This window comes from Sorex fumeus, unplaced genomic scaffold, assembly GCF_029834395.1.
Source record: "Sorex fumeus unplaced genomic scaffold, SorFum_2.1 ptg000012l, whole genome shotgun sequence".
Classification (NCBI taxonomy): Eukaryota; Metazoa; Chordata; class Mammalia; order Eulipotyphla; family Soricidae; genus Sorex; species Sorex fumeus.
The window spans coordinates 2,764,527-2,790,506 of NW_026606069.1; the positions used below are offsets into that span (position 1 = coordinate 2,764,527).

At 43.1% G+C, this 25,980-nt stretch overlaps 2 protein-coding genes across 2 annotated transcripts; one reads left to right on the forward strand and one right to left on the reverse strand.

Annotated features, from left to right (window-relative positions):
- Positions 1-8,016: 8,016 nt before the first annotated feature.
- LOC130020503 (tripartite motif-containing protein 75-like) lies at positions 8,017-16,984 on the reverse strand. The gene is made up of 5 exons (XM_056111101.1): positions 16,948-16,984; positions 16,295-16,421; positions 9,028-9,439; positions 8,309-8,992; positions 8,017-8,244 (listed from the first exon to the last, which is right to left on the reverse strand). Exons 1-5 carry the CDS (start codon positions 16,982-16,984, stop codon positions 8,017-8,019), a joined length of 1,488 nt encoding a protein of 495 aa, XP_055967076.1.
- A 3,819-nt stretch (positions 16,985-20,803) lies between these two features.
- On the forward strand, positions 20,804-21,250 carry LOC130020504 (putative tripartite motif-containing protein 61). Its single transcript, XM_056111102.1, has one exon. It carries the CDS (start codon positions 20,804-20,806, stop codon positions 21,248-21,250), a length of 447 nt encoding a protein of 148 aa, XP_055967077.1.
- Positions 21,251-25,980: the final 4,730 nt, after the last annotated feature.

Genomic DNA, 25,980 nt, shown 5'->3' on the forward strand with positions numbered 1-25,980 from the left:
ACATGTGTGAGGATCACAGGCAGTGAGTGAACCTCTTCTGCGAGGATGACCAGGAGCTGGTGTGTCCTATGTGTGCCCAGGGCCCTGACCACCAGGGCCACCATGTCAGGTCCGTGGCCGAGGCAGCGGCTCATCACAGACAGAGGCTCAGCGGCTGCATCGAGTCCCTGAAGAAGCAGCTGGCAAAGGTGCAGAAGCAAGATGTCGCCCAAGACAGAAACCTCCTGCAGCTGAGAGCAGACATGGAAAAGCACAGGAGTCAGCTGGCCTCAGAATTTGAGCAGCTCACCCAGTTTGTGGAGCGTGAGCAGGAGGCAGCGCTCAGCAGGCTAGCAGAAGAGGAGAAACGCCTCCAGCAGCAGCTCAGGGCCAACCTGGAGGCCTACTCGGACCACATCTCTGTGCTGAAAGACCTCAGAAGGGAGGTGGCGGAGCGGAGAGTGATGTCCAAGGAGATGGTGCTGAGGGGGGTGAGGGGACTGCAGCAGCGCTGGGCGAGCCTGCAGCCCCCGGACGTGCAGCCCCTTTGTGTCAGGCCGGTGGCCTACATCCTCCCTCCTCTGTGCTCCGCGCTCAACAGCATCATCCAGAAATTCCGAGAGAGCATCAGCCTGGACCCCGACACGGCCCACCCCAGCCTGCGGGTGTCCCAGGACCTCCAGTCAGTGACCTGCTTGAGGGAAAGGCCCAATGGGGATGGGAACCCCGGGCCCTGTGAAGGCTATGCCCCGCTGGTGGTCCTGGGCGGGGAGGGCTTCACCTCTGGCCGCACTACTGGGAGGTGCAGGTGGGCGCCAAGACAGAGTGGGCCGTGGGCGTGTGCAGTGTAGCCCCTTCGGCCCAGAACTCGCGGCCTCTGGCGGCTCCCATGAGATGCTGGACGCTGCAGCTGCAGGATGGCGACTACCTGGCCGTGGGCACGGGGGCCGTGCCTCTGGCTCTCAGGGACCAGCCCGCGGCCATCGGCGTTTACCTGGACTGGGAGCTGGGCCAGCTTTCCTTCTACAATGCTGCCGACAGGTCTCACCTGCACTCGTTCACCGAGCCCTTTGCTCAAGAGCTCAAGCCCTACTTCCGCGTGGGCCCCGACTGCACACCTCTCTCTGTGGGCTCGGGGAGGCAGAGGAGGGGTGAGCACAGCCTGGGCTTCACCCCTCCCTCATGTGGACTGCGGGTTATCTTGTAAATATGGGACTGATTGCATAAGTGTTCAATTTCAGGGTAGCTGAGGGAGATGATCTTTTCTTGCAAATCTTTGTAATATATCTCTGACTATTTTGCATCTATATGCCTGTGTCTAGTAAAATACATTTTTACAGCCAAGAAACGTTTTGCTGTCTTTCAGCAGAAAAGTGTTTAAAAGGCATTACACATGTCTCATATCCATTCCCACTAATTAATTTATATCTAGAGTGTATTTTATTAGGGGTATGCACACTTAACAAATTTCCCTTAATTATATAGAACCTAGGAGTAGTGATTTCTGCATGGAACAAGGAATATCTCCTGTCTCTCAGACCTTGACCCCTGTTCTACACAGAGCTCATGGGATGAAACAAGTCTAGTTAAAATATTTTACTCTATGATGTTTCCTGTGAAACAGGTACATTCTCTTATAAATTACCCATCATTATATGAATATTCAACTGTTTTGATGTCTATGTCACTGTCACTGTCACTGTCACTATCCTCCCGTTGTTCATCAATTTTCTCGTGCAGGCCCAGTAACGTCTCCATTGTGAGACTTTGTTGTTACTGTGTTTGGCATATTGAATACGTCACGGGGAGCTTGTCAGGCTTTGCCTTGCGGGCGAGGTAGCTTGCTGGGCTCTCTGAGAGGGGTGGAGGAATCGAACCCAGCTCAGCAGGGCTTGCTGCGAGCAAGGCAAACGCCCTACCGCTGTGCTATCACTCCAATGATGTCTATATGCCTATAAAATATCTTTGCTAACACTGCACAGCTGCTTACGTTTATCATAACAAAGATTTTGTTATCAGGGCTATAGAAAATAAAATACCCACACCCTGCGCCACACAGTGTCATACTGATGCGATTAATTTCCGTCATATTTAACCCAGAATATTAAGATCTACAAGGAGTCATGAAAATTTGGGGCCAACCAAGCATACAGTGGGAGGAGTATTTTCCTTGGACATGATCATCGTACTTTGTATCCCTGGCGTCCTATATGGTCTTCTGAGCACTGCCACATATGATCTCTAAGCTAGGAGCCAGCCCTGATACCTCTAGGTGTGGTCCAACCAACTCCAACCTCAACAACCCCTGCTCCCCAAAACAAAAACATTTTGTTTATGTTTATGAAAATAAAGGGGGATCTCTATTGGGGGTGGAAACTGGGGACATTAGTGTTGAGAAATGTACATTGTTAGATGGATGGGTATTGGAACACTGAATGCCAAAAACAACTATTTTATTATAACTTTGTAAACCACAGAGTTTAAATAGTTTTTTTTAAATAAAAAAGAAATAAAATCAGTGGTTTTATTCTTTGTGCCTCTGTAATAGAGAAAAGGTTCAAATTTCAGCATTAGCTAACATCCATTTTTTTTAAAATTTTTATTAGTGAGACACCATGAGGTACAGTTGTAGACTTACAAATTTTGTGCTTGGTTTCAATTATACAATGATCAAATACCAATCTTTCTACCAGTGCCCATTTCCCACCACCACAGATTCCAGTATCCCTCCCACACCCCATTCCCCCATCCCACCCTGCCTCTGTGGCAGGGAATTCCCCCTTTGTTCTCTCTCTCCATTTGAGTGTTGTGGTTTGCAAAAGAGGCATTGAGTGGCAATCATGTTTGGTCTATAGTCTACTTTCAGCATGCATCCATTTTTTTTTGTATCAAATTAGCAACTCAAGGTCCTTTGTATAACTTTATATTAATAAACACATTATAAGAAACTCTAATAGAAGATGTAGGTACTTTACTTGGTTTCTTTGTGCCATACATTTCTATGCGAATTTCCCAAAATATGTATGATCACTTGTTACATATATTTTTTTTAGTTAATATCACCATTTTAGCTTGACCTGTTGAAAGTGACTTATGTGAATATTGAGAAGAGAGCCACTAGCCATGATATGGGATTCTGCCACTTTCCTTTCTACCTTCTTTGGTCAATGGGGGTGGTGCCGAAGTGCGTCGGGACTGAGAAAGACCCTTTGAGTACCAAGCTGAGAACTGTTGGTGCTGTCAACACCTTACTGGGGTTTTAATGAATCCAAAAGAGTTTATTAATAATCTGACCTACCTGAACAATTATTTCTAGAAAATGATGTGGCTCCCTGCCATTTTTTTTACAAAAACCCTTTCTCATGACTGGAAGACAAGATGTTAACTTGAAGGACCTGGATTTCCCAGTTTCCAACCTGCCAGTTTGTTGACAATTAAGTTCATTTTCTACTTATCACATCACCTCTTGAATTGGTTTTCACTGCAGAGACAGTGTAACTGGACCTTCAGTAAAATTAGCTATTCCATCCTGCTCGAAACATTGCAGGCAGATATGAAAGAGGAAAATAAATATATGTTGTTATACCCGGGTACTGGGTGTCCCGTTCACAGAGAGACCAGTTCCACAAGTGAGAATGCAAAGGCAAAGGAATCTTTATTGTTAGCTCCAGCTAGGGCCCAAGCCTCATCCAATGCAGCAGAGTCTTGACAAGGTCAGGCCCTAGTTCCAGGGGACATTTTATCGCATATGGTGATAGAAGCAAAGGTGGCAGTTTTACCAAATTTCGAGGAACCAGTCACAAGTCTGTGAGCTAACTGGTCATTCCCACCTGCTGTGCCCAGAGATATTCTACTTATCATAGGACTTTTTTTTTTCAGAGTTACAAAAATTTTCTTTTTTTTTCTTTAGATTTACAATTTTTTGTGCTTGGGTTTAGATTATACAATGATCAAATACACATCCCTCCACCAGTGCCATTTTTCACCACCATGGATAATATCCCTCCCACCCCCATCCCTCCCATCCCACCCTGCCTCTGTGGCAGGGCGATCCCTTGTGTTCTCTCTCTCCTTTTGGGTGTTGTGGTCTGCCAAACAGGCTTTGAGTGGCAAACATGGTCAGTCCATAGTCTACTTTCAACATGAATCTTCCCTCCTGGGAGGATCCTCCAAACATCCTTTATTTGGTGCTCCCTTCTCTATCTGAGCTGCCCTATCCCATAGAATGCCTGACCGGCATCTAAGCTATGGAGTAATCCTCCTGGTGCTGATCTCAGCTGTTCTTGGGTATTAATCTCATATTTTGTTAATTTATATTCCTCAGATGAATGCAATCTTTCTATGACTATCCCTCTCTTTCTGACTTATTTCACTTAGCATGATACTTTCCATGTTATACCACTTGTACATAAATTTCATGACTTCAACTTTTCTAACAGCTACATAGTACTCCATTGTGTAGATGTACCAAAGTTTCTTTAACCAGTCATCTGTTCTTGGGCATTCAGGTTTCTTCCAGTTTCTGGATATTGTAAAGAGTGCTGCAATGAACAAACAAGTGCAGATGTCACTTCGACTATACATTTTTGTCTCTATGGGATATATTCCCAGGACTGGTATTGCTGGGTCAAATGGGAGCTCAATTTCTAATTTTTTGAGCATCATCCATACTGTTATGCAGAAGGGCTGAACCAGTCGACATTCCCACCAACAGTGAAGGAGTGTCCCTTTCTTGCCACATCCACGCCAGCATCGGTTGCTTTTGTACTCAGTAGCCAATAACTCATAAGCGCATCTAAACTCACACTGCATATCAATCAGAATAGTAACAGTGAACATGAAGGATTAAACCACACTTGTCACAATGGTAAAGCAACGCAAAAGCCCACCAAACTTTCTTATTGAAGTGACTAACCCAGAAGATATCAACAGTACTGTAGTGTTAGACAACCTCTCTGACAAGGAATTCAGAAGAGAGCTACTTAGGATGCTTAGGGAACTAAAAGAAACAATGGAAAGCAATGCCAATAAAAGACAAGAGGATTTGAAGGCAGAACTGAGGAAAATGCAATCGGAAATGTCAGACCTGAAAAACCTGGTAGGCGAATTGAAAAACTCAGTGGAAGGCCTCAGCAGCAGAGTAACAGCCGCTGAGAACAGAATCAGTGAGCTCGAAGATGAAGTTCAGAGACTCTCCAGGAAAGAGCAGAAAATGGAAAAGAGACTCACTATTTGGAAACAGATGGCAAGAGAAGATCGTGACGAAGCCAAGAGGGCTAACATAAGAATTATTGGAGTCCCAGAGGGACAGGAAGAAAACCTTGATGAAGAAGAAACTGTCAAAGACATCATTGCTACAACATTTCCAGAGCTGAAGAAAACTTGTGACCACATTCAGGAGGCCCAAAGGGTATCAGCTAGAAGAAATCCGAATAAAAGTACCTCAAGACACATTCTGATCAAAATGACCAAAACCTTAGACAGAGACAAAATTCTGAAAGCAGCAAGATCGAAGAAAGAAATCTCTTACAAAGGAGCATCCTTAAAATTCACAGCTGATTTTTCTGATGAAACACTCATGGCCCGAAAACAGTAGTGGGACATAGTGAAAAATCTCGATGAAATAAATGCTTCTCAAAAAATACTTTACCCAGCGAGACTCTCATTCATAATAGAAGGAACAACACACAGTTTCACAGACAAACAACAGCTCAGGAACTTCATAGACTCAAAACCATGGTTACAAGAACAACTAAATGGGCTACTTTAAGGCAAGAAAGGCCCCTCAAATACACCAAATTTCAACAGAATAATGGGACAAAATCCCATAACAATAATCTCTCTCAATGTCAATGGGCTAAACACACCAATTAAAAGACATAGAGTGGCAGGATGGATTAGAAAATTGAACCCAACATTCTGCTGCCTGCAAGAAACACATCTCAATAGTCAAAGCAAACACAGACTCAGAGTCAAAGGCTGGAAAACAATCCTACAGGCAAACAGCTCCCATAAAAAAGCTGGGGTAGCCATCCTATTATCATAGGCCTTTCAAAAGGGATCTCTAGCTTCGCCAAGGACAGTCTCAGGAAATTCTTTGGGGTGATGGTGGAGGCGGGGGGCGGACAGAAACTTAGGCCTACTGCTCGTTTGTTGAAATGCAGCCTGTCACGGTGCATATGAGGTTCTTTCTCAACCTCACAATATGAGGAATAGGTAAATGGAGACAATCACGACTGGATTTATAAATTGTTAATTCCATAGACTCCAGGGTAGCATCAAGAAACTCTTTAAGAGCTGGACAGAAAGAATAGTGGGTAAAGCACTAGCTTTACACAGAACCTGGGTTTGACCCCTGTCACTTTAAATGATGACAGGGATTGTCAGGAAGGATCCCAAAGAACAGAATCCCGGACTAAGCCAGGAACAACAAGCTTTAATTGATATATTTTCTTAACGCACTTTCAATTTATATTTATATCATTTCCCCAAATCACCATTTTTTTGCTTGTATAATAGTTGTATTTAGAGATTACTAGAAATGAAAGAAAGAGAATAACATGCTCAGAGAGAGCATAGTCTTCTCCAAGATGAGAGCTGAGAACAATACCTGAGTTGGAGATTCAGGTGAAGAAAGCACTTGACTTCACAATAATTTTATAGTAGTTTTATAGGTTTTCTCCTAAGCTGCCTGCAGCACAACTTTTCTATCTGGCTAAAAGTCTTTTCACTGTTATGCTATTGTCAAAAAGAGCCAGGAACATTTTTTTTTTTTTGGCTTTTGGGTCACACCTGGCGATGCACAGGGTTTAGTCCTGGCTTATGCACTCAGGAATTACTCCTGGCAGTGCTCAGGAGTTCATGTGATATGCTGGGAATCAAACCTGGGTTGGTTGCGTGCAAAGTTGGGTCTAACCATATTGAGTATTTAGAGGGTTTTTTTTTTCCTTTTTTTGTCACACCTGGTGATGCACAGGCATCACTCCTGGCAGTGCTCAGGAGACCATATGGAATGCTGAGTATCAAACCCAGGTTGCATGCAAGGGAAACGCTGTACCCGTTGCACTATTGCTCCATCCCTGACTGTATAGAGTCTTCCTATTTTAGAGCTAGTGATAGTAAACTCTTTAATCCCATCTTAGTTATATTCCTTTCGAAGAACTCATACCCAGTGAGCCCACCAAATACCATTCTTAATAAAAGAAAATGAAAATAGTGATGAAAAAGCACAATGAAAGAAATATTTTCCATGTGTGGAAGTTAAATTAGCATATTTGTTTTTTCGAATAATTTTGAAAACAATTAATAAATAGAATATTGAATCATTATTAGAAAGATTCTAATGAGAGCTTTATGCCTGCTTATGACAGACATGTCAACAGAAGGAGGAATGTTTACATAGAAAGGTCTTTGACCAATCATTAATGAGTTGTGTAAGACCAGTCATTAGTGAGTGGTGTAATTATGATGGCACGTGATATTTTAGTTCAAGTTCTCTTTGTAAACACAGAAAATATATCAAAACTAAATCCAGAACTGTTTTTCACTTTTTTATATACTTATTTTAGTATTTGAACCTGACTGAGTAGGGCTTAGGAGATATTCCTTGTTCCATGCATGGAGATCACTACTCCTAGGTTTTATATAATTGAGGGATATTTGTTAAATGTGCATACCGCTAATAAAATACACTGTAGATATAAACTAATTAGCGGGAATGGATATGAGATCTGTGTAATGCTTTTTAAAACATATTTCTGCTGGAAGGAAGCAGAGACGTTTCTTTGGCGTAAAAATGTATTTTATTAGACACAGGCATATAGGTGCAAAATAGTCAGAGATATATTACAAAGATTTGCAAGAAAAGAACATCTCCCTCAGCTACCCTGAAATTGAGCACTTATGCAATCAGTCCCATATTAACAAGGTAACTCGCAGTCCACATGAGGGAGGGGGGAAGCCCAGGCTGTACTCACCCCTTCCCATCCCTCCCCGCACCCACAGAGAGAGAGGGAGGCAGTCGGGCCCCTAGCGGAACTAGGGCTTGAGCTCTTGAGCAAAGGGCTCGGTGAACGAGTGCAGTTGAGACCTGTCGTTGGCGATGTAGAAGGAAAGCTGGCCCAGCTCCCAGTTCAGGTAAATGCCGATGGCCGCGGAGTGGTCCCTGAGAGCCAGAGGCATGGCCCCCGCGGCCACTGCCTGGTGGTCGCCATCCTGCAGCTGCAGCGTCCAACATCTCTTGGGAGCCGCCAGGGACTGCGAGTTCTGGGCCAAATGAGCAACACTTGCACACGCCCACTGCCCACTCTGGCTTGGCCCCCATCTGCACCTCCCAGTAGTGTCGACCAGAGGCAAAGCCCTCCAGGCCCAGGACCACCAGCTGGGCGGTGTCATCACAGGATTCGGGGTCCCCATCCCCTTTGGACCTCTTCCTCACGCAGGTCACCGACTGGAGGTCCTGGGACCCGCACAGGCTGGGGTGGGCCGTGTCGCGGTCCAGACTGATGCGCTCTCGGACTCTCCGGATGATGCTGAGCGCCGAGCACAGAGGAGGGAGGCTGTAGGCCACCGGCCTGAAGCAAAGGGGCTGCACGGCTGGGAGCTGCAGGCCCGCCCAGCGCTGCTGCAGTCCCCTCACCCCCCCCAGCACCATCTCCTTGGACATCACGCTCCGCTCCGCCACCTCCCGTCTGAGGTCTTCCAGCTCCCAGATGTGGTCCGAGTAGGCCTCCAGGTTGTCCCTAAGCTGCTGCTGCAGGCGTTTGTCCTCTTCTGCCAGCCTGCAGAGCGCAGTCTCGTGCTCACGCTCCACAAACTGGGTGAGCTGCTCAAATTCCGAGGCCAGCTGACTCCTGTGCTTTTCCATGTCTGCTCTCAGCTGCAGGAGGTTTGTGTCCTGGGCGACTTCTCGCTTCTGCACCTCTACCAGCTGCTTCTTCAGGGACTCGATGCACTCACCAAGCCTCTGTCTGTGATGAGCCGCTGCCTCGGCCACGGACCTGACCTGGTGGCCCTGGTGGGCAGGGCCTGGGCACACAGAGGACATACCAGCTCCTGGTCATCCTCGCAGAAGAGGCTCACTCCCTGCCTGTGCTCCTCACACCTGCCCGCCTCTGCCCGCGCCATCTCGCTGCTCTCAGATCTGTGCAGGAGCTTGGCCAGGTCCACCAGCCTGCCCAGCTGGGCGTTGGCACTGATGCGCATCTGCTGGCGGGCCTGCCGGCACACGGGACAAGGGAATGTGTCCTGCAGGTCCTTCCATGACATGCGGATGCAGGCGTCACATAAGTTGTGGCCACAGTCGATGGTGACGGGATCATTGAGGTAGTCCAGGCAGACAAGACAGATGAGTTCCGGCTGCATTTTCGGCAGGGCTGCTGACACCTTCTCCATCCTTAGGTGTGGAAAGGGCAGGACAAGGAAGTTTTTGCTCACAAGGTCGAGCTCCTCAGCTTTTCCCCTGCCAGAAAAAATAAAAATTAAAAAATCACAAACTCAGCCTCTGTTCGAAATTTAATATGGTTTTCTCTGTGATTTTTCTCTGTGAAAATACAGCTCCCATCTGGACTCAAGGCCCTCCAAACTGTTTTCACCAAGAAGCCCACCAACCTCCGGGGCTTCGTCTATTAGAATCCCCTGTTTCAAGTGATCACCACTTTCTGTGATGAGGAAATGACCCCTTTTACAGCAGAGGAATGGTCACTCAACTCTGGGGTATAGTATAAAGAAAATAGAGCTCAGATGGTCGAACGGAGGCCCTCTAGAGCCTGCACACAGTAGACACTAAGGAAGCTATAGAAATAATGCTCTTGCCCCATAAGAACCACAAATTCCCTGATTGATTTCTTGTCCCTGGTTTCTGCCTCCAGTTACCACAAACCCCAGATTGATCGCTAACTCACCTTTATCCTGATTCTGGCTGGTGCAGTGCTTGGTCCTACTGGTGAGCTACTTCCCTTGAAGGATGCAGACTCAGGCTGCACTAGGCATTGTGTGCCCACACTCAGCACCGTGTTTATATACATCACAGGGTGAGTCTGGAGAGACCCACCCAGGAATGACTGACGGGAGGTCGGGTGGGGCTGGATAGATGGGATTTTCAGAGCAGTGATGGGATTCCCCAGAACTCTAACCTGTCACTAGGAGCTCCATATTAGGGAACTAGCATTCACAGGAAGCAAGCCCTTCCTTAACCATCTTTGTGTTCCCTATCCCATTCTCGGTGAGAAAAATTAGAAAATGTTTATGAATTAGAAGGAAAGTGTTATTGGGTTAAGAGAGATAATGGAGGCTGTAAGGTGTTTGCCAGGTGTGGTACCGAGTCAGCAGAATGCCCTGTTTATTGTAGGGTGTGGCGAAACAAAACTAATTATAGTCCTGTATAGCACTGCCCTCCCGTTGTTCAGCTATTTTCTCCAGCATGCACAAGTAACATCTCATAAGAAATTGTGAGACTTGCTGTTACTGTGTTTGGCATATCCAATGCGTCAGGGATAGCTTGCCAGACTTTGCCGTGCGTGCAAGATACTCTCAGCAGCTTGCCGGGCTCCCTGAGAGGGGCAGAGGAATTGACTCGGGTCGACCATGTTGACTGTGGGCAAGGCAAACACCCTATCTGATGTGGTATTGCTCCAGCCCCAAAATTTTAACAATAAATAAAAAAATAAAATAATTTTTAAAATGATATTATAAGTGTCCACAGCTAAAATGATATTATAAGTGTCCACAGCTCTCTGATTGAGACACCATTTATTTAACTAACGTTCTATCAGTACTTGTGAAAGTTGTTGGAATCATCCTTAAATTATCTTATTCGAATATCTCAGCAAGTCCACCAAGAGCTAACCCTGTTCTCAGTACCATGAACCTATTCCTGCAATAGCCACATTCGGGCCTTTGCCTCTGCTCTCTCACCTTCTCCTCACAGCTCCTTTAGTGACACATCAGTGCCAGGGAAAGAGCTTTGTCCTAAAGAACACTGGAAAGCTCTTATCTCCAAGCCATGGAGTGAACCTCCTGGTACGTATCTCAACTATTCTTGGGTGTTTGTCTCCTATTTTGTTACTTTATATTCCCCAGGTGAATGCACTCTTTCTATGTCTGTCCTCTCTTTCTGACTCATGTCATTAGCATACTTTCCATGTAGTACCACTTGTATGTAAATTTCAATTTTCTTACTAAACTTCAGTGCTATCCTCAGGAACATCCAGGGTGAAATATGGATATTCTAAGAGCTTTTATTGGGACAAAAAGAATATGAGATGTATTATTTTACGGTAGTCTAATTGAGATTTTTGCTTTAAAGTGGTAGAAACTTTAGCTGAACAGTGTCCAATAGTTATGTTGACTGTGAAAATTTCAATGCTTAGCTGAAATTTTCAAGTGAATGTAATGTGCTATGTGATTTATTTTTGCTGCTCATAGGAGAATGTGACAGTAACGAGACAAGTTGGAGAGAAAGCAAATTAAAATAAAAGAGAATAGAAAAGAAATAATAATCATGAGTCCAAAGATCCTCGTTCCCAGATAATTTTTTTTTAATTACCCCAAACTAAAAGACTCAACTCCTAGAGAATCCACATTGGGGAGATGAAGGTTGTAGCTGCACGTCTTGTTAATCCTAAAATGATCAGGACTAGCTTCAGCCGTGGGTTGGATCCATGGTAATTTCCTTGAAAGAAATCAAAATTAAGAAAAGTATATTATTGTGCACGTACACTGCATGAGCCCAGGTGCTGCTTCTGTCTATGTGTCATGGCCAAATGTATGTGCCACTTGAGCACACATGTTGCCTGCATGTCTCTTCTTGAGATGTGCTTTTCATACCTTCATACTTGAATGCAGGGTTATGTAGTGGGGCTCTTTCTGCCTTTGGAGAAGCCTGAGTTGGTCTCTCTTTAGTTTCTCTCTCTCTCTCTCTCTCTCTCTCTCTCTCTCTCTCTCTCTCTCTCTCTCTCTCTTCCACCCATCCACTTCCCAAACAAATAAATAACTGTATGAAGAACATTGATCCACGGTAAATTGTTAACCTGAGAGCAGAGCAATTTCCATTATGTTTTAAAACCTGAAATTAATCCTCTGTGCTAGAGAGTGTTTGTTAAACAACCACTGACAGTATAAGGTTTTCAGTAGAGAATTTTTATTTTTTAACTAGACATATAGGGAATTTTGTGTTTCTCAGACCATTTTAAGGGAAACATTTTCTGTGCTTTTGTTGTGTGTGCTTGTATTCTAACAAAACCTCCACCCCAGCCCTGATTTTGGTCCTGTCACTGTAGCCATTATGAAGTTCCTGGAAGCTTATTCACAGAAGCTTTGCCAGTTAAGAGGGTTTTTTCGGTTTATAAGTTTATTGTTTGCTTACTTTGTGGCCAGACCCAGCTGAGATTAATGCTGACTCCTGGCTCTGAGGAAACTCCATGCTCCTCGAAGAGTTTGAAGCACCTACCATTTCTGTTCCTGCAGAGAAAACATCCTTGTGTCAAGACAGGACCTTAAACTCTATTATATTGCTGACCTGAGAATTCTTATTTTACTTTATTTTTAAGTTCAATGCGTTAGACGTTACCTTGAGAGACTTTAGTTCTGTTTGTTGTAAGCCTCACCCATCAGGGCTCAGTGCTTACCCCTCAGGGATCACTCCTCCTGCCCTTGGGGAATCACAGAGAGTGCAGAGATCCCATTTGGAGACTTAACATTTCCCCTAGATGAGGAAGTTTTCTAGTCAAGAGATATTTATATGATGAACAGTCACTTAAAGTGGGTCCAGGCAGCAGGAGACTGCCAACAGTGTACTAGGGTGGAAGTTATGAATCCAGTGAATGCTTCAGTGGTGAACAAAAGAACTGTCCTTCCAGTTTCTTTGTAAACTCAGAAGACCTGGAGGCACTGAAAGGATTAAGTGAGGATTAAAGGTGTAAGTGTTTCTCTAAATATCCCTTTAGCTCCAGGCCAGTCTAGCCCCAGTTACTTGGAGGCGGAGTCATCTCTATTTCCTGGGATTGGTCGCTGGAGCTGGAAGACCCACCCAGTGACCTATAAATGAGCTTGGGGAGTAAGGGACCATGCAGAGCTGCCAGCTTGCCCTCACAGAGCATCTAGGAGATCCGCAGCCAACTGACCCCAGAGGAACTCAAGACCTTTACAACTGACCATCCAGGTAAACAGAGAAATTAGATAATGTGGAATGTAAGGAGGCAGAACATTGAAGGGACACACATTCGAAGATTTCTGCACCTGCAAAGGAAATGCAGCCTCTGTTTAGTTTATTGGAAAAGACTTTCCGTTATTACAAATTCCACTTCTGGGGCTGGAGTGATAGCACAGCAGGTAGGGTGTTTGCCTTGCACGCGGCGGACACGGGTTCGATTCTCAGCATCCCATATGGTCCCAGGAGTAATTCCTGAGTGCAGAGCCAGTAGTAACCCCTGTGCAACGCTGGGTGTGACCCAAAACGAAAAAAAAATGCTATTCCTTTCCTTTTTTCTTTTTTTTGGGGGGAGGGGGTGGTGCAGGGCACATCCAGGTCAGCTGCATACAAGTCCTACATGGGGTGCTATCTCCCTGGCTCTTCTTTTAATATTTATTGAGATATTGTCAACAATTATAGTATAACCATAATTGAAATAGCTGATTATATTGCATGTGCTCTATTTCTTTTAATTTTCAATAAGACTATTTATAAAACTAACCCCCAGATCTGTGATAACACTTTTCTATAAATGATGAAGTACATTCACCTTAGTTTCCTTTCTCTACATTTTAAAATTGAATGCTATTAGTATCTATAGTGTGGTGTGTGTTTGTGGGTGTCTTTTAATAGTATAGTTTCATTCCTCTTCAAAGTATGTGTTAGCACACCAACTCCAACAACAAAGAATCCATATCTTTGCATCCTAGTTCATTTGACCCCATTCCCCTCCTAATATTTCCCCCTTTCCTCTCCTCTCTGGTAATTAGAATTGTGTGGTCTGAGTCCATTGATTTATCTTGTTGTCTTGTGTGGTTCCTCATTGCCACGATACCAAATTAGGCAACTGTGAGTTTCCAAGAAAAAGTGGGTGGGTGCCTGGCACACAGGGCACTCAAGCTTTTGGTGGACAGGAAATGTTCCCCAACCTGCTCACAGTGATGAATAGATGAAAGAAGGACTGGGGAACAGAGAAACTTGGCCCAAGGCCCCAAGCTTGTCGGTAGTCAGTTTATTTCTCTTTCCTCCCCAGTGTAGTCCAATCTCTCCACTTACAGCACAGTTTTAGTTCTGGTCGTAGTCCCAGTCATCATAGTTCCATCATCCTAGTCTCCTCGTAGACTTTAAAGTACTCCACCTAGTTAACATTTTCTTCCTCATCTCATCATCGTCTTAAAGTCCTCTACTTCCAGTCATCGTCATCATCTAGTCCTTCTAGTCCTCAAAGACCCCGAAGTCCCAAAGTCTCCAAAGTCTCAGTTCTCATCCTCCCCTTACAGCATAGTTATATCGCAATCATGAAGGAAGGGGTACGCATAGGTGGAGTTACACATTGTCATAACAAGAAACAGACGTAAAGCCACTCCTTCCGGAGATTTACTCAAAGACAAAGTCTAAGCTGAGGGTTCAGAATTCTAGATTATTAGGAGATCGCTCAAGGGCAAGGTTCCATCTAGGGTGTATTGCTGTTACCTTTCCTCAGTTAGTAGTCCATTTAACTAATTATAATAAATTTACTTCTTATGTTTCTAGTCATTTTGTATGGACACTATAGGAAATATACTAAGCTTAAAGGTTGGCTCTTCCTGGGGACATCTTGATATATATTCCAGACCACAGTCCTCAGGCCAAGTTAGTCTTTCCTTACCCCAGCAGGGTCCTTAATGGGTTACTACTTCTTGGGTCATAACAGAATTTGTTCATGACCATGCTCTTAACTTATTATACTTGTGGCACTTAGCTTGTCTCTTTTCAATGCCAGAGTAGCTTCTATCTTGTTGTAGGTCCATTTAGTCCCTTTGTCAGGATCCTGCTTTTGGAAAGCTTGGAACTAAGGGCAATTGAGGCTTGAGTCAAGTAAATATGGATGCCCAGGAGAAAATATTATTTGGACTCAATGAACTCCCATGTTACAAAGCATAGTGTGAACTGTCTTCCTGTGTCTATACAAAAAGGACATTGCTAAATCAACCATGCAAATGACATAAAGGAAAGAGAAAAGCAATATAGAATTGTTAGTGCTTGATGAAATTGGGTGTGTCTTAGGGACACTATTGTGGGAGTAAAACTGTAGCACTGTCGTCCCATTGTTCATCTATTTGCTTGAGTGGGCACCAGTAACATCTCCATTGTGAGACTCGGTGTTACTGTTTTTGGCATACTGAATATGCCACGGGGAGCTGCCAGGCTCAGCCATGTGGGCAGAATTCTCTCAGTAGCTTGCCAGGCTCTCTGAGAGGGATGGGGGAATCGAACCCGGGTTGGCCACATGCAAGGCATATGCCCTTCACGGTGTGCTATAGGTCAATAAATCTAAAGTTCCCTGTGGGAGGATCAAGGACAACTCAATGTTATCCAAAGGGCAACTATGAAATCTATTTTTACTGTGAGTAGCAAAACTAAAACTTGCCAATTATAACAAGTACAAAATAAAAACTGATACTTTTTTTCCTCACTCCTATAGGTGTTACTCAAACACTTTCTTCACATAGAAAAATATATCTTCTCAGTAAAATAAGGCTTAAACATAATTGATACAAAATAATTATATTGTTTTTCTTATTATATTCCCATGATTTATTAAAAGATTCATTGAGGAATGATTAAGAACAGAGTTGCTAAGAAAGTAAACAAGACACTCTCAGCTGGTAAAGGCTTATGTTGATAAGTGTCAGGAGCTCCATAAATCACTAGGGGAACAAGGTGAAAGTCAGTGGTGCAATTGAGATTTGGTGTCATAAGAAATACACACAGCTATACACGTGTATAGAACTATACTACATAGAGTTCTCCTATGCATGACTGGTGAGTAGTATAAATTTCAGTTTCAGGGCCCAGCAACATTGATCTTTAGATATATGAAAGTTATGAAGGCTGTAGATCCAATTCATCTTCAGGAATTTACAGGATTATTTTTCCCCAAATATGTATTCAGAATGGTCCTTGAACATCAGTTAACACTTGGTGGTTGCTATGAGCAAGTCTTTTGCTTCCATTTACTTTGGTTACTAAGGAAAGAATTCCTCTTTTATCTGGGTTATTGAAAAATCTTGATTTTCCTATGAGCTAGCATAACCTTGGTCTTCCTAACAGTTGGGCTACACCAAAGTAATACTACCATCTAACCTGTTCCTCTTCTCTTCATAGTCTTCTTGAAAGTCGAAGAGGTTATGTCTTCTTTGTAGTTTCTGTGACAACTTGTGGCTTCTGTGACAAACCTCTAGAGGTTTCCAAATCTGAAATGCATAGTAAACTGCAAATACAAGAATTGCAATAACCAGTACTTACAGCTCTCAAACTTCTCTCTAGACCCTGCCTGGTCAGTGGCCATGCCCTGATGTCTGGTGGAGTAAAGAGAGAACTTAGTGAAGGCCTTCATCAGACCAGCATGGGAGACACCTCATAGGTGAGGAGCAGAGAGAAGTCACTGACTTGCTACCTCTCCAGTGCACAATTCTAAATTCTAAATTCTAAGTTCTAAATTCCTTTCTCTTCATTTTATTGATTTTTGAAATTGGTTTACTTAATAATCTCAAAAATAGTAAGGACTAATTTCTTCGTGTTTAGCTGTTGAATTTCTTTATTTACATCAACAATTAAGTATGAAATTTAGAAAAAAACCCAAACACACCGATATTTTCTTTAGAAATCTCAGCTATATATCCAAGTTCTTTACTGGAAAATGCTGTTTTCCACACATAAGATGGACACTATCATTTTCTCTACTATGCAATAGAACTCCAGTTTCTTCCAGTTTCAAATAATTCATGTCTCATCACCTTTTAAGCCCACAATATAGGCACTTTTAACTTCCATGCTTCATGAACATTTTTCCTGAGTATAACATACACATTCTATAAACTAAATATATATGTTATATACTACTGTGTGATTAATTTCACTATCTGTATGACATACACTAGGGATAAACTGAATCTTGATAAAGTTGACTTAAATAGTTGTTTCTTGTTGGTTGGATACTTAAAGGTGGATGACTTGAAGAGCTGATTTTTAGTTCTTGTCATACATCAAGTTAGTGATCTGGCACTAAAGCTTAAAGTTCCACTGAAATCACTTCCAGTAATTTCCTAAGAGGTCTGGCAATTAACCTTAAACTCTCCCATCCTTATGTGTGCTGAAAGTAGACTATGGACTGAATATGATAGCCACTTAGTATCTGTATTGTGAACTATAAAACCCCAAAGAAGAGAGAGAGTAAAAGGGAATGGGCCTGTCACAGAGAAGAGGGTGGTGTGGAGGCGGAGGGGGGATCGGAAGGATACTGGGAACATTGGTGGTAGAGAATGAGCACTGGTAGGGGGGATGGGTACGTGATCACTGTATGACTGAAACATTATCATGAAAGTTTGTACATCTGTAACTGTGAATCATCTCAAGGTGATTCATTAAAAAAAATTCTCCCATCCCCATTCCAGGCAAGCCCAATCTCCTTTCCTAGGGAAGAACCACCCTTTTTTCATGGGTGTGATCTCAATTGCCCCAACCAGCTAGTATTATATAAACTCCATGGTCACCTTAAGAGATCACATAAACCGCTTCCTTACTGGTTTTACATAATTCAAACATTTGCCTCATGGACCAGTCTTAGGAAACAAGAGCCATCCCAGAATTGTCATCAAAGGTAAGCAGGAAATGCCAGTGTGGGCAACAGGGATACAGGAGCATTGAGGAGTCCCCACTTCTTGGGATTCCTGTGTCATTCAGGGGTAGAGATCTGCATTTTCATAGGATAGTCAATTTCTATGTAATGTCAGGATTATATACACTCATTGTGCATTCCAGTCATTCAAAGACATTTGTCCTAACTTACATAAATTCTTGTTAGTTACTGATACCAATTGTCTGTTCTTTGACCAGAAACTCTGTGTGTGTGTGTGTGTGTGTGTGTGTGTGTGTGTGTGTGTGTGTGTTTGATGTGTGGACAAGGGTTTAGAGTAATATCCTAAGTAAGGATCTGAAGCCATCTGTGTCTTCTACAATATCACACTGGGGTTAATTGTGTATATTTGGAGAGTGGATTGATGAAAGCATTATAACTGTGGGACTAGTTTTACTGTGAACTCTGATCTTGAGTGGAATCAAGAATGAGACGCAAGCTTTCGGCAGGACAGCTAGGTGTGTGAGATGCTAACCATGCCAGAGGAGTCCATACAACTCTGCCAGGGACCAGGCCCCAGGGAAAGGCAGAGGGAGAATGAAAACAAACTAAAGCCAAACAAAACAAAAGACAAACTGTTTCAGTGAGGGCTGTGGAGGCTGAAAGATACTTACGAGGAGTATTGATGGCATTAATTTGGAAGGAACATAAAATTGAGAGCTGGTGAATGTTTGCAGGTTTGGAGGAGAATGGAATAAATGATATTTAAGAGGTGATTGTCAACTGTTACTCCACAATGAGTCAGTAGAATCCTACTAGTAGGTCTTGCTTGATTTTCTACACAATTGAACTAGAATAAGCCATTTACATTTAAGAAATGACGACTAGGAATGAGAAAGAGTTGGAGAGATACCAGGTTAAGCCATACAGGGGAAACTATAAAGAGAAATAGTACCTTGAAAAGATGGGGACACTATTTTTATGTACCTTAGGGTCTTTATTTTAGCCTTTAAAATTGGCTGTGTAAGAACTAGAAAGGACTATGCTTCATTTGTTTCACTTATGGTAAAGGTAAAGGTAAAGACCCTCCCGTTGATCGTCAATTTGCTCGAGCGGGCCCAGTAACATCTCCATTGGAGACTTTGTTGTTACTGTGTCTGGCATATCGAATACTCTCAGTAGCTTGCCGGGCTTATGAATTCAAGAAAATACTAATCAAGGTAAATAAGAGATACTTTTATAGTAATAAAAAAAATTAGTGACCCTTCTAAGCTCCTTTGGAAAATTCAGATTAAGACTTAGAATTTAACAGATGGAACAATTTAATGAAAATGTGTTTTGCAGGTCTTTGTTGGGTATTAGCAATATACTAATAAATTACCTGAGAAAGGAAAAAAAGAGGGGAAAAAGAAAGCTGAGACAAAGAAGAGTATGGCAGAAGTTGGAGTGGTTAGAATAGGGGCACACAACACTAATGATTAGTTTACTTAATTTTATTAGGTGACAGTAATCGACAAAATAATAGAGGAAATGAATTAATTTACAAACCTTTGCCCTCTTCTGTCTCTTCCTCAGTATAATGAAGCAATTCAAGACACGTGCAGTTTAGTTATATATGCTGCATATTTAATTTATTTTTTTGTTTTTGGGTGACACCCTGTGTACTCAAGGATTGCTTCTGGCTCTGCACTCAAAATCACTTCTGATGGGGTTCAGGTGACTTTATAGAGTATCTGGGCTCAAACTTGGGTCTGGCAACTGCTCTACCCACTATGCTGTCTCTCCAGCATTGTATGTATACTATTTTCACGTGTAAATTCTATACTAGATATGCCCGACACCAAGCCATAATATCATAATGCTCATCATAAATAAAATTATTTTATTGAGTTATTTAGCATTCCAAATGTTTATAATTTTTGAGTAAGAAATGTATGTATTGAGGGCTGGAGCAATAGCACAGCCGGTGGGGCTTTTGCCTTGCAAGCCGCTGACCCAGGTTCTATTCCCAGCATCCCATATGGTCCCCTAAGCACCACCAGGGGTAATTCCTGAGTGTAGAGCCAGGAGTAACCCCTGTGCATCTCCGGGTGTGACCCAAAAAGCAAAAAAAAAAAAAGGCGCATGTATTAGGGCTGGAGCGATAATACAGTGGGCAGGGCATTTGCCTTGCATGCAACCGACTCAGGTTCAATTCCTGGCATCCCATATGGTCCCCAAGTATCGCCAGGAGTAATTCCTGACTGCAGAGCCAGGAGCAACCCCTAAACACCACTGGGTGTGACCCAAAAAGCAAAAAAAAATTCATATATTTATATCAATAAAGTTGTCTTTCTTACTGATATACATACTCTGTATGTATATCAGTTTCTTTGATAATTTTATATTCATATATGTGTGTGGAGAGAGAGAGATTTAAGTCCTTGATATACATACCCAGTATGAATATCAGTTTGTTTGTTAATTTTATATTCATATATGTGTGTGTGGAGAGGGGGAGAGAGAGAGAGTGAGAGAGAGAGAGAGAGAGATTTAATTCCTTGATATACATACCCTGTATGTATATCACTTTGTTTGTTAATTTTATATTCATATATGTGTGTGGAGAGAGAGAGAGAGAGAGAGAGAGAGAGAGAGAGAGAGAGAGAGAGAGATTCCTTCTCAGTTTGAATGGAAGTGATCAGAACAATTATTCTATGGAGATCCTCTATATGGCAGAATTTCATCCTTTCTTAAAATAATAGATGTTTTTGTCTAAGAGAATCCACTGATCAGGATCAATTTGGGCAACAGTGATTCAGAGTAAGAGGATCAGTGATCATCTGGCCAGTTGCTTCTTGACCTGATGGGATGTAATGAGAAATGGGTTTTTGGGGTTGGAGCTTGCTGATAACCTAAAAAGTACCACAGTCTCCTCAGGAGAATAAAGACTCTGAAACAATTTGCTTCTCTCTTCTCACAGTGGTTGGAGAATCAGAATTTCTGAAAAAATATTTCATCACACCATGTCTAGAACAATGGCATTTGAAGCCTTCCTGGCTGAACTCCATGCAGAGGCCTGCTGCCCCCTCTGCATGGATTACTTCAGAGATCCGGTGACTCTTGACTGTGGGCACAACTTCTGTGACTCCTGCATCCGCCAGCGCTGGGAAGATTTAGAGGATGTCTTCCCCTGTCCTATCTGCCTCCACCACTGCCGTGGCAGGAAACTCAGGAAGAACTATCAATTGTGTAACCTCACTGACAGCATTAAGCAGCTCCCCATCAGAAGCACTAGGCAGAATTGGCAGGAAGAAGAACCGCTGTGTGAGAAACACAATGAGATTCCAGATTTGTTCTGTGAGGAGGACCTGGAGCCGGAGGAGGACCTGGAGTCAGAGGAGGACCTGGATCACCACCTGATCCCCACTGAGAGAGCTGCAGTGAGTCAAGAAAGAAGCTCAGAAGATGCACAAAGATTGTGAAGAAACAGATGGAAGAGGCTGAAATGAGTTTGGATAGTCAGGTTTTAAAATCTTTTGGAGTGAGAAAGCAAATAGAAAACTGGAAGGAAGAATTGCAACCTGAATTCGAAAAAATTCAAATTTTCTTGAGAAAACAGCAAGATTCAACCCAAGTTAGTTTGCTTTTGGGAGAGAAAGAGGTGGAGGAAAAACTAAACATAAACAGACACGGGAGCTTGGCCAGCTCTGGGAGCAGCAAAGAGGGCTGATGAGGGATGAGCACAGCCTGGGCTTCCCGCTGCCTTGTGTGGACCGCGGGTTATCTTATACATATGGGACTGGTTGCATAAGTCTTCAATTTCGGGGGAGATGAGGGAGATGATCTCTTCTTGTAACTCTTTGTAATATATCTCTGATTATTTTGCATCTATATGCATGTGTTAATAAAATACATTTTTACAGCGAAGAAACGTTTTACTTCCTTTCAGCAGAAAAATGTTTTAAAAGGTATTACACAGGTCTCATATCCGTTCCCGCTAATTAATTTATATCTGCAGTGTATTTTATTGGTGGTACGCACATTCAACAAATTTCCCTCAATTATATAAAACCTAGGAGTAGTGATCTCTATACATGGAACAAGGAATATCCCCTAAGCCCTGATCAGTCAGGTTCAAATACTAAAACAAGTAAATAAAAAGGTGAAAAACAGTTCTGGATTTAGTTTTGATATATTTGCTGTATTTACAAAGGGAATTTGAACTAAAATATCACATGCCATCATAATTACCCCACTCATTAATGATTGGTCAAAGACCTTTCTATGTAACCATTCCTCCTTCTGTTGACATGTCTGTCATAAGCAGGCTTAAAGCTCTCATTAGAATCTTTCTAATAATTCTTCAATATTCTATTTATTAATTTTTTTCAAATTTACCTCAAAAAAAAACCCAAACATGCTAAGTTAACTTCCACACATGGAGAATATTTCTTTCATTTTACTTTTCAGCACTATTTTCTTTCTTTTTTTTAAAGTAAGAATGGTATTTTGTGGGCTCACTGGGTATGAGTTCCTTGGAAGGAATATAACTAAGATGGGACTGAAGAATTTACTATCACTAGCTCTAAAATAGAAGACTCAATACGGTCAGGTTTGGAGCAATAGTACAATGGGTAGGGCGTTTACCTTGCATGTGACCAGGGTTTGATTCCCAGCATTCCATATGGTCTCCCAGGCACTGCCAGGTGTAATGCCTGTGCATCGCCAGGTGTGACCAAAAAAGGAAAAAAAGAAATTCTTAATACTCAATGTGGTCGGAGCCAATTTTTTAGACCGAGGAGTTAAGGTCTGATGAGATTTTAATTGGCCCCTGCGAAGGCCTGGACCCGTTGCAGAGAAGCTCCAGCATGATCAATGGTTGTGATAAGCTCATGAAGGTGGATCATCAAAAGTCTCACGCTCGGGGCTGGAGTGATAGTATAGCCGGTAGGGCATTTGCCTTGCATGCAACCAACCCAGGTTCAATTCCCAGCATCTCATCTGGTCCCCTGCGCAGCACCAGGAGTAATTCCTGAGTGCAGGAGTTAGGGGTAAAGTACCCACTGTGCATCCCTGGATGTGAATCAAAAACAAAAACAAACAAACAAAAAAGCCTCAGGCTCTTTTTGACAATACCATAGCAGTGAACAGACTTTTAGCCAGGTAGAAAAGTTGTCTGCAGGCAGCTGAGGAGAAAACCTATAAAACTACTATAAAGTTATTGTGAAGGCAAGTGCTTTCCTCCCCTGCATCTCCAACTCAGGTATTGCTCTCAGCTCTCATCGTGGAGAGACTATGCTCTCTCTGAGCATGTTATTTTCTTTCTTTCATTTCTAGTAATCTCTAAATACAACTATTATACAAGCAACTATTATACTGCCCTCCGACATCCTGAAGGATCCATCACAACCTCCAGAACAGCAATGGAGAAGATTATCCATGACTTCTACTCAAATCTCTTCAATAGCCATGTCCACTTGCCGACATACCAAATTCCAGAGGATGGATATGTCGTTCCCAACGTTCTCCCTTCCGAAATCTGACACGCCATTTCGTCGGTAAAGAAACAAACAGCACCTGGCCCAGACAAGGTCAGACTTGAACACCTGAAGAACCTGCCGTCAGTACTCATCAATACACTGGCTCGGCTCTTCACTCACTACCTGTCTGAATGCAAGGTTCCGTCCCAAAGGAAAACCAGCAGGACCGTACTACTGTTCAAGAAGGGAGACATCCATGACATTGGCAACTATCGCCCAATCTGCCTATTGTCGGTCATCTACCAGTTGTTCACTCGAGTCATCCTGAATAGGATTGGCAGAACACTAGATGAAGGACAACCATGCGAGCAAGCCGGGTTCCGCAAAGGATTCAGCACCATTGACCATATCCACACAATAACCAAGCTCATTGAGGTTTCTCGAGAGTTCAAGATGCCGCTCTGATTAACGTTCATTGATTTAAAGAAGGCCTTTGATTCTGTTGAGATGGAAGAGGTCATTGAAGCCCTAGTCAATCAGGGCATTGAAGCCCAATACATCAAGATCCTTCATGAGCTGTATTGCGGATTCACTACCAGGATCTCACCATTCTACAAAGAAGTGATCGTTGATGTCAAGAGAGGGGTACAGCAGGGTGATACCATTTCACCGAAACTCTTCAGTTCCACCCTCTAGAACATCATGCGATGACTGGAATGGGAAGGAATGGGAGTGAAGATAGATGTTCGGCAACCACACCACCTCCGCTTTGCTGATGACATTGTTTTAATAACACCAAACATCAGCCAAGCGGCACAAATGCTGGCCGACTTTGACCGTGAGTGTGGAAAAGTAGGACTACAGCTGAATCTTACGAAGACAATGTTTATGAGAAACAGCCTTGTTCCTGATGCCCCATTCGCTCTCAACGGAACGACCATCTCCGAATGCAACAGCTATGTGTACCTAGGTAGAGAAGTCAACATGACAAATGACCTGGCACCCGAGCTGCACAGGAGGATAATGACCTGGCACCTGAGCTACGCAGGAGGAAGAGAGCGGCTTGGAACGCCTTCAAGAACCTCGAAGAAATAGCTAAGAGGATGAAGAACCTCCGGCTCCGGGCATATCTCTTTGATTCCACTGTTCTTCCTGCGTTAACTTATGCCTCAGAGACCTCGGCCCTACGCAAACAGGATGAGAATGCTATTCAGGTCTCCCAAAGAAGAATAGAAAGAGCTATGCTTGGAATATCACGTTTCACTCAAATGAGAGAAAGAATCCGGAGTTACGAACTCCATCGACGATCAAGAATCAGGGATGCTGTCTCATTTGCCAAGGTGTCAAAAATCAGACAGAGAGAGAGAACAGGGAGGAATGCCCTGCCACAGCGGCAGGGTGGGACAGGGGGATGCTAGGACCCGTGGTGGGGGAGGATGGGCACTGGTGGAGGGATGGGTAATTGATCATTGTATAACTGAAACCCAAGCACAAAAATTTGTGAGTCTATAAGTGTACTTCATGGTGTTTCACTAATAAAAAAAAATGATAAAAAAAATAAATAAAATAAAATATCATGAAAAAAAAATCAGATGGGCTGGTCACATAATGAGATTTAAAGATGACCGCTGGACTAGAGCTGTTACTGACTGGATTCCACGGGATGTCAAAAGACCGCGTGGCCGCCCACCTACCAGATGGTCAGACTTCTTTGTCAAGATCATGAACGATCGGTTTGAGGCTCTTTATGTTCCCAGAGCGAACAGATGCCATTGGGCTACACTAGCACACGGCAGGGACAAATGGAGACGTTATTGGCGCCCGCTCGAGGAAATTGACTACTAACAGGATGTTCAGTGATAAGTGATTAAAATACAAGCAAAAAAAATGGTGATATGGGGAAAATGATATAAACAAAAATTGAAAGTGGTTTAAGAAAGTATTTCAATTAACGCTTGTTGTTCCTGGCTTAGTCCTGGCATAGCCACCCTTGGTAACATCGTAGGACAACTGGAATGGGAAGGAATGAGAGTGAAGATAGACAGTTGGCAACTACAACACCTCTGCTTCACTGTTGACATCATTCTTTGACTTATTTTTTTGCTTTGATTTTTGGGTCACAGCTGGTGGTGCTCAGGGGCTACTCCTGACTCTGCACTCAGGAGTTTCTCCTGGTGATGCTCAGGGGACCATATGGGATGCTGGGAATCAAACAAACATTGGCCGCGTGCAAGGCAAATGCACTAGCTGCTGTGCTATCATGATAGCCCTAGACATTGTACTAATAACACCAAACATTAGCCAAGCAGTACAAATGCTGGCCGACTTCGACCATGAGTATGGAAAGGTCAGACTGCAGCTGGGTCTCATGAAGACAATTTTTATGAGAAATGGACTACCTCCTGACATTCCATTCACTCTCAATGAACGAAGATCTCTGAATGCAGCAGTAATGTATACCTAGATCTAGAACTCAACATGAAAAACAACCTGGCACCTGAGATGCGCAGGAGGAAGAGAGCTGCTTGAAATGCCTTGAAGAGCATTGAAGAAACAGATAAGAGGATAAAGAACCTCCAGCTCTGGGCACATCTCTTTGACTCCACCTTTCTTCCTGCACTACATACTACTCAGAGACCGGACTCCTACGAAAATAGGATCAGAACACTATCAGTATTTCCCAAAGAGGAATCCAAAGAGCTATGCTTGGAGTATCAAGATTCACTCAAGTG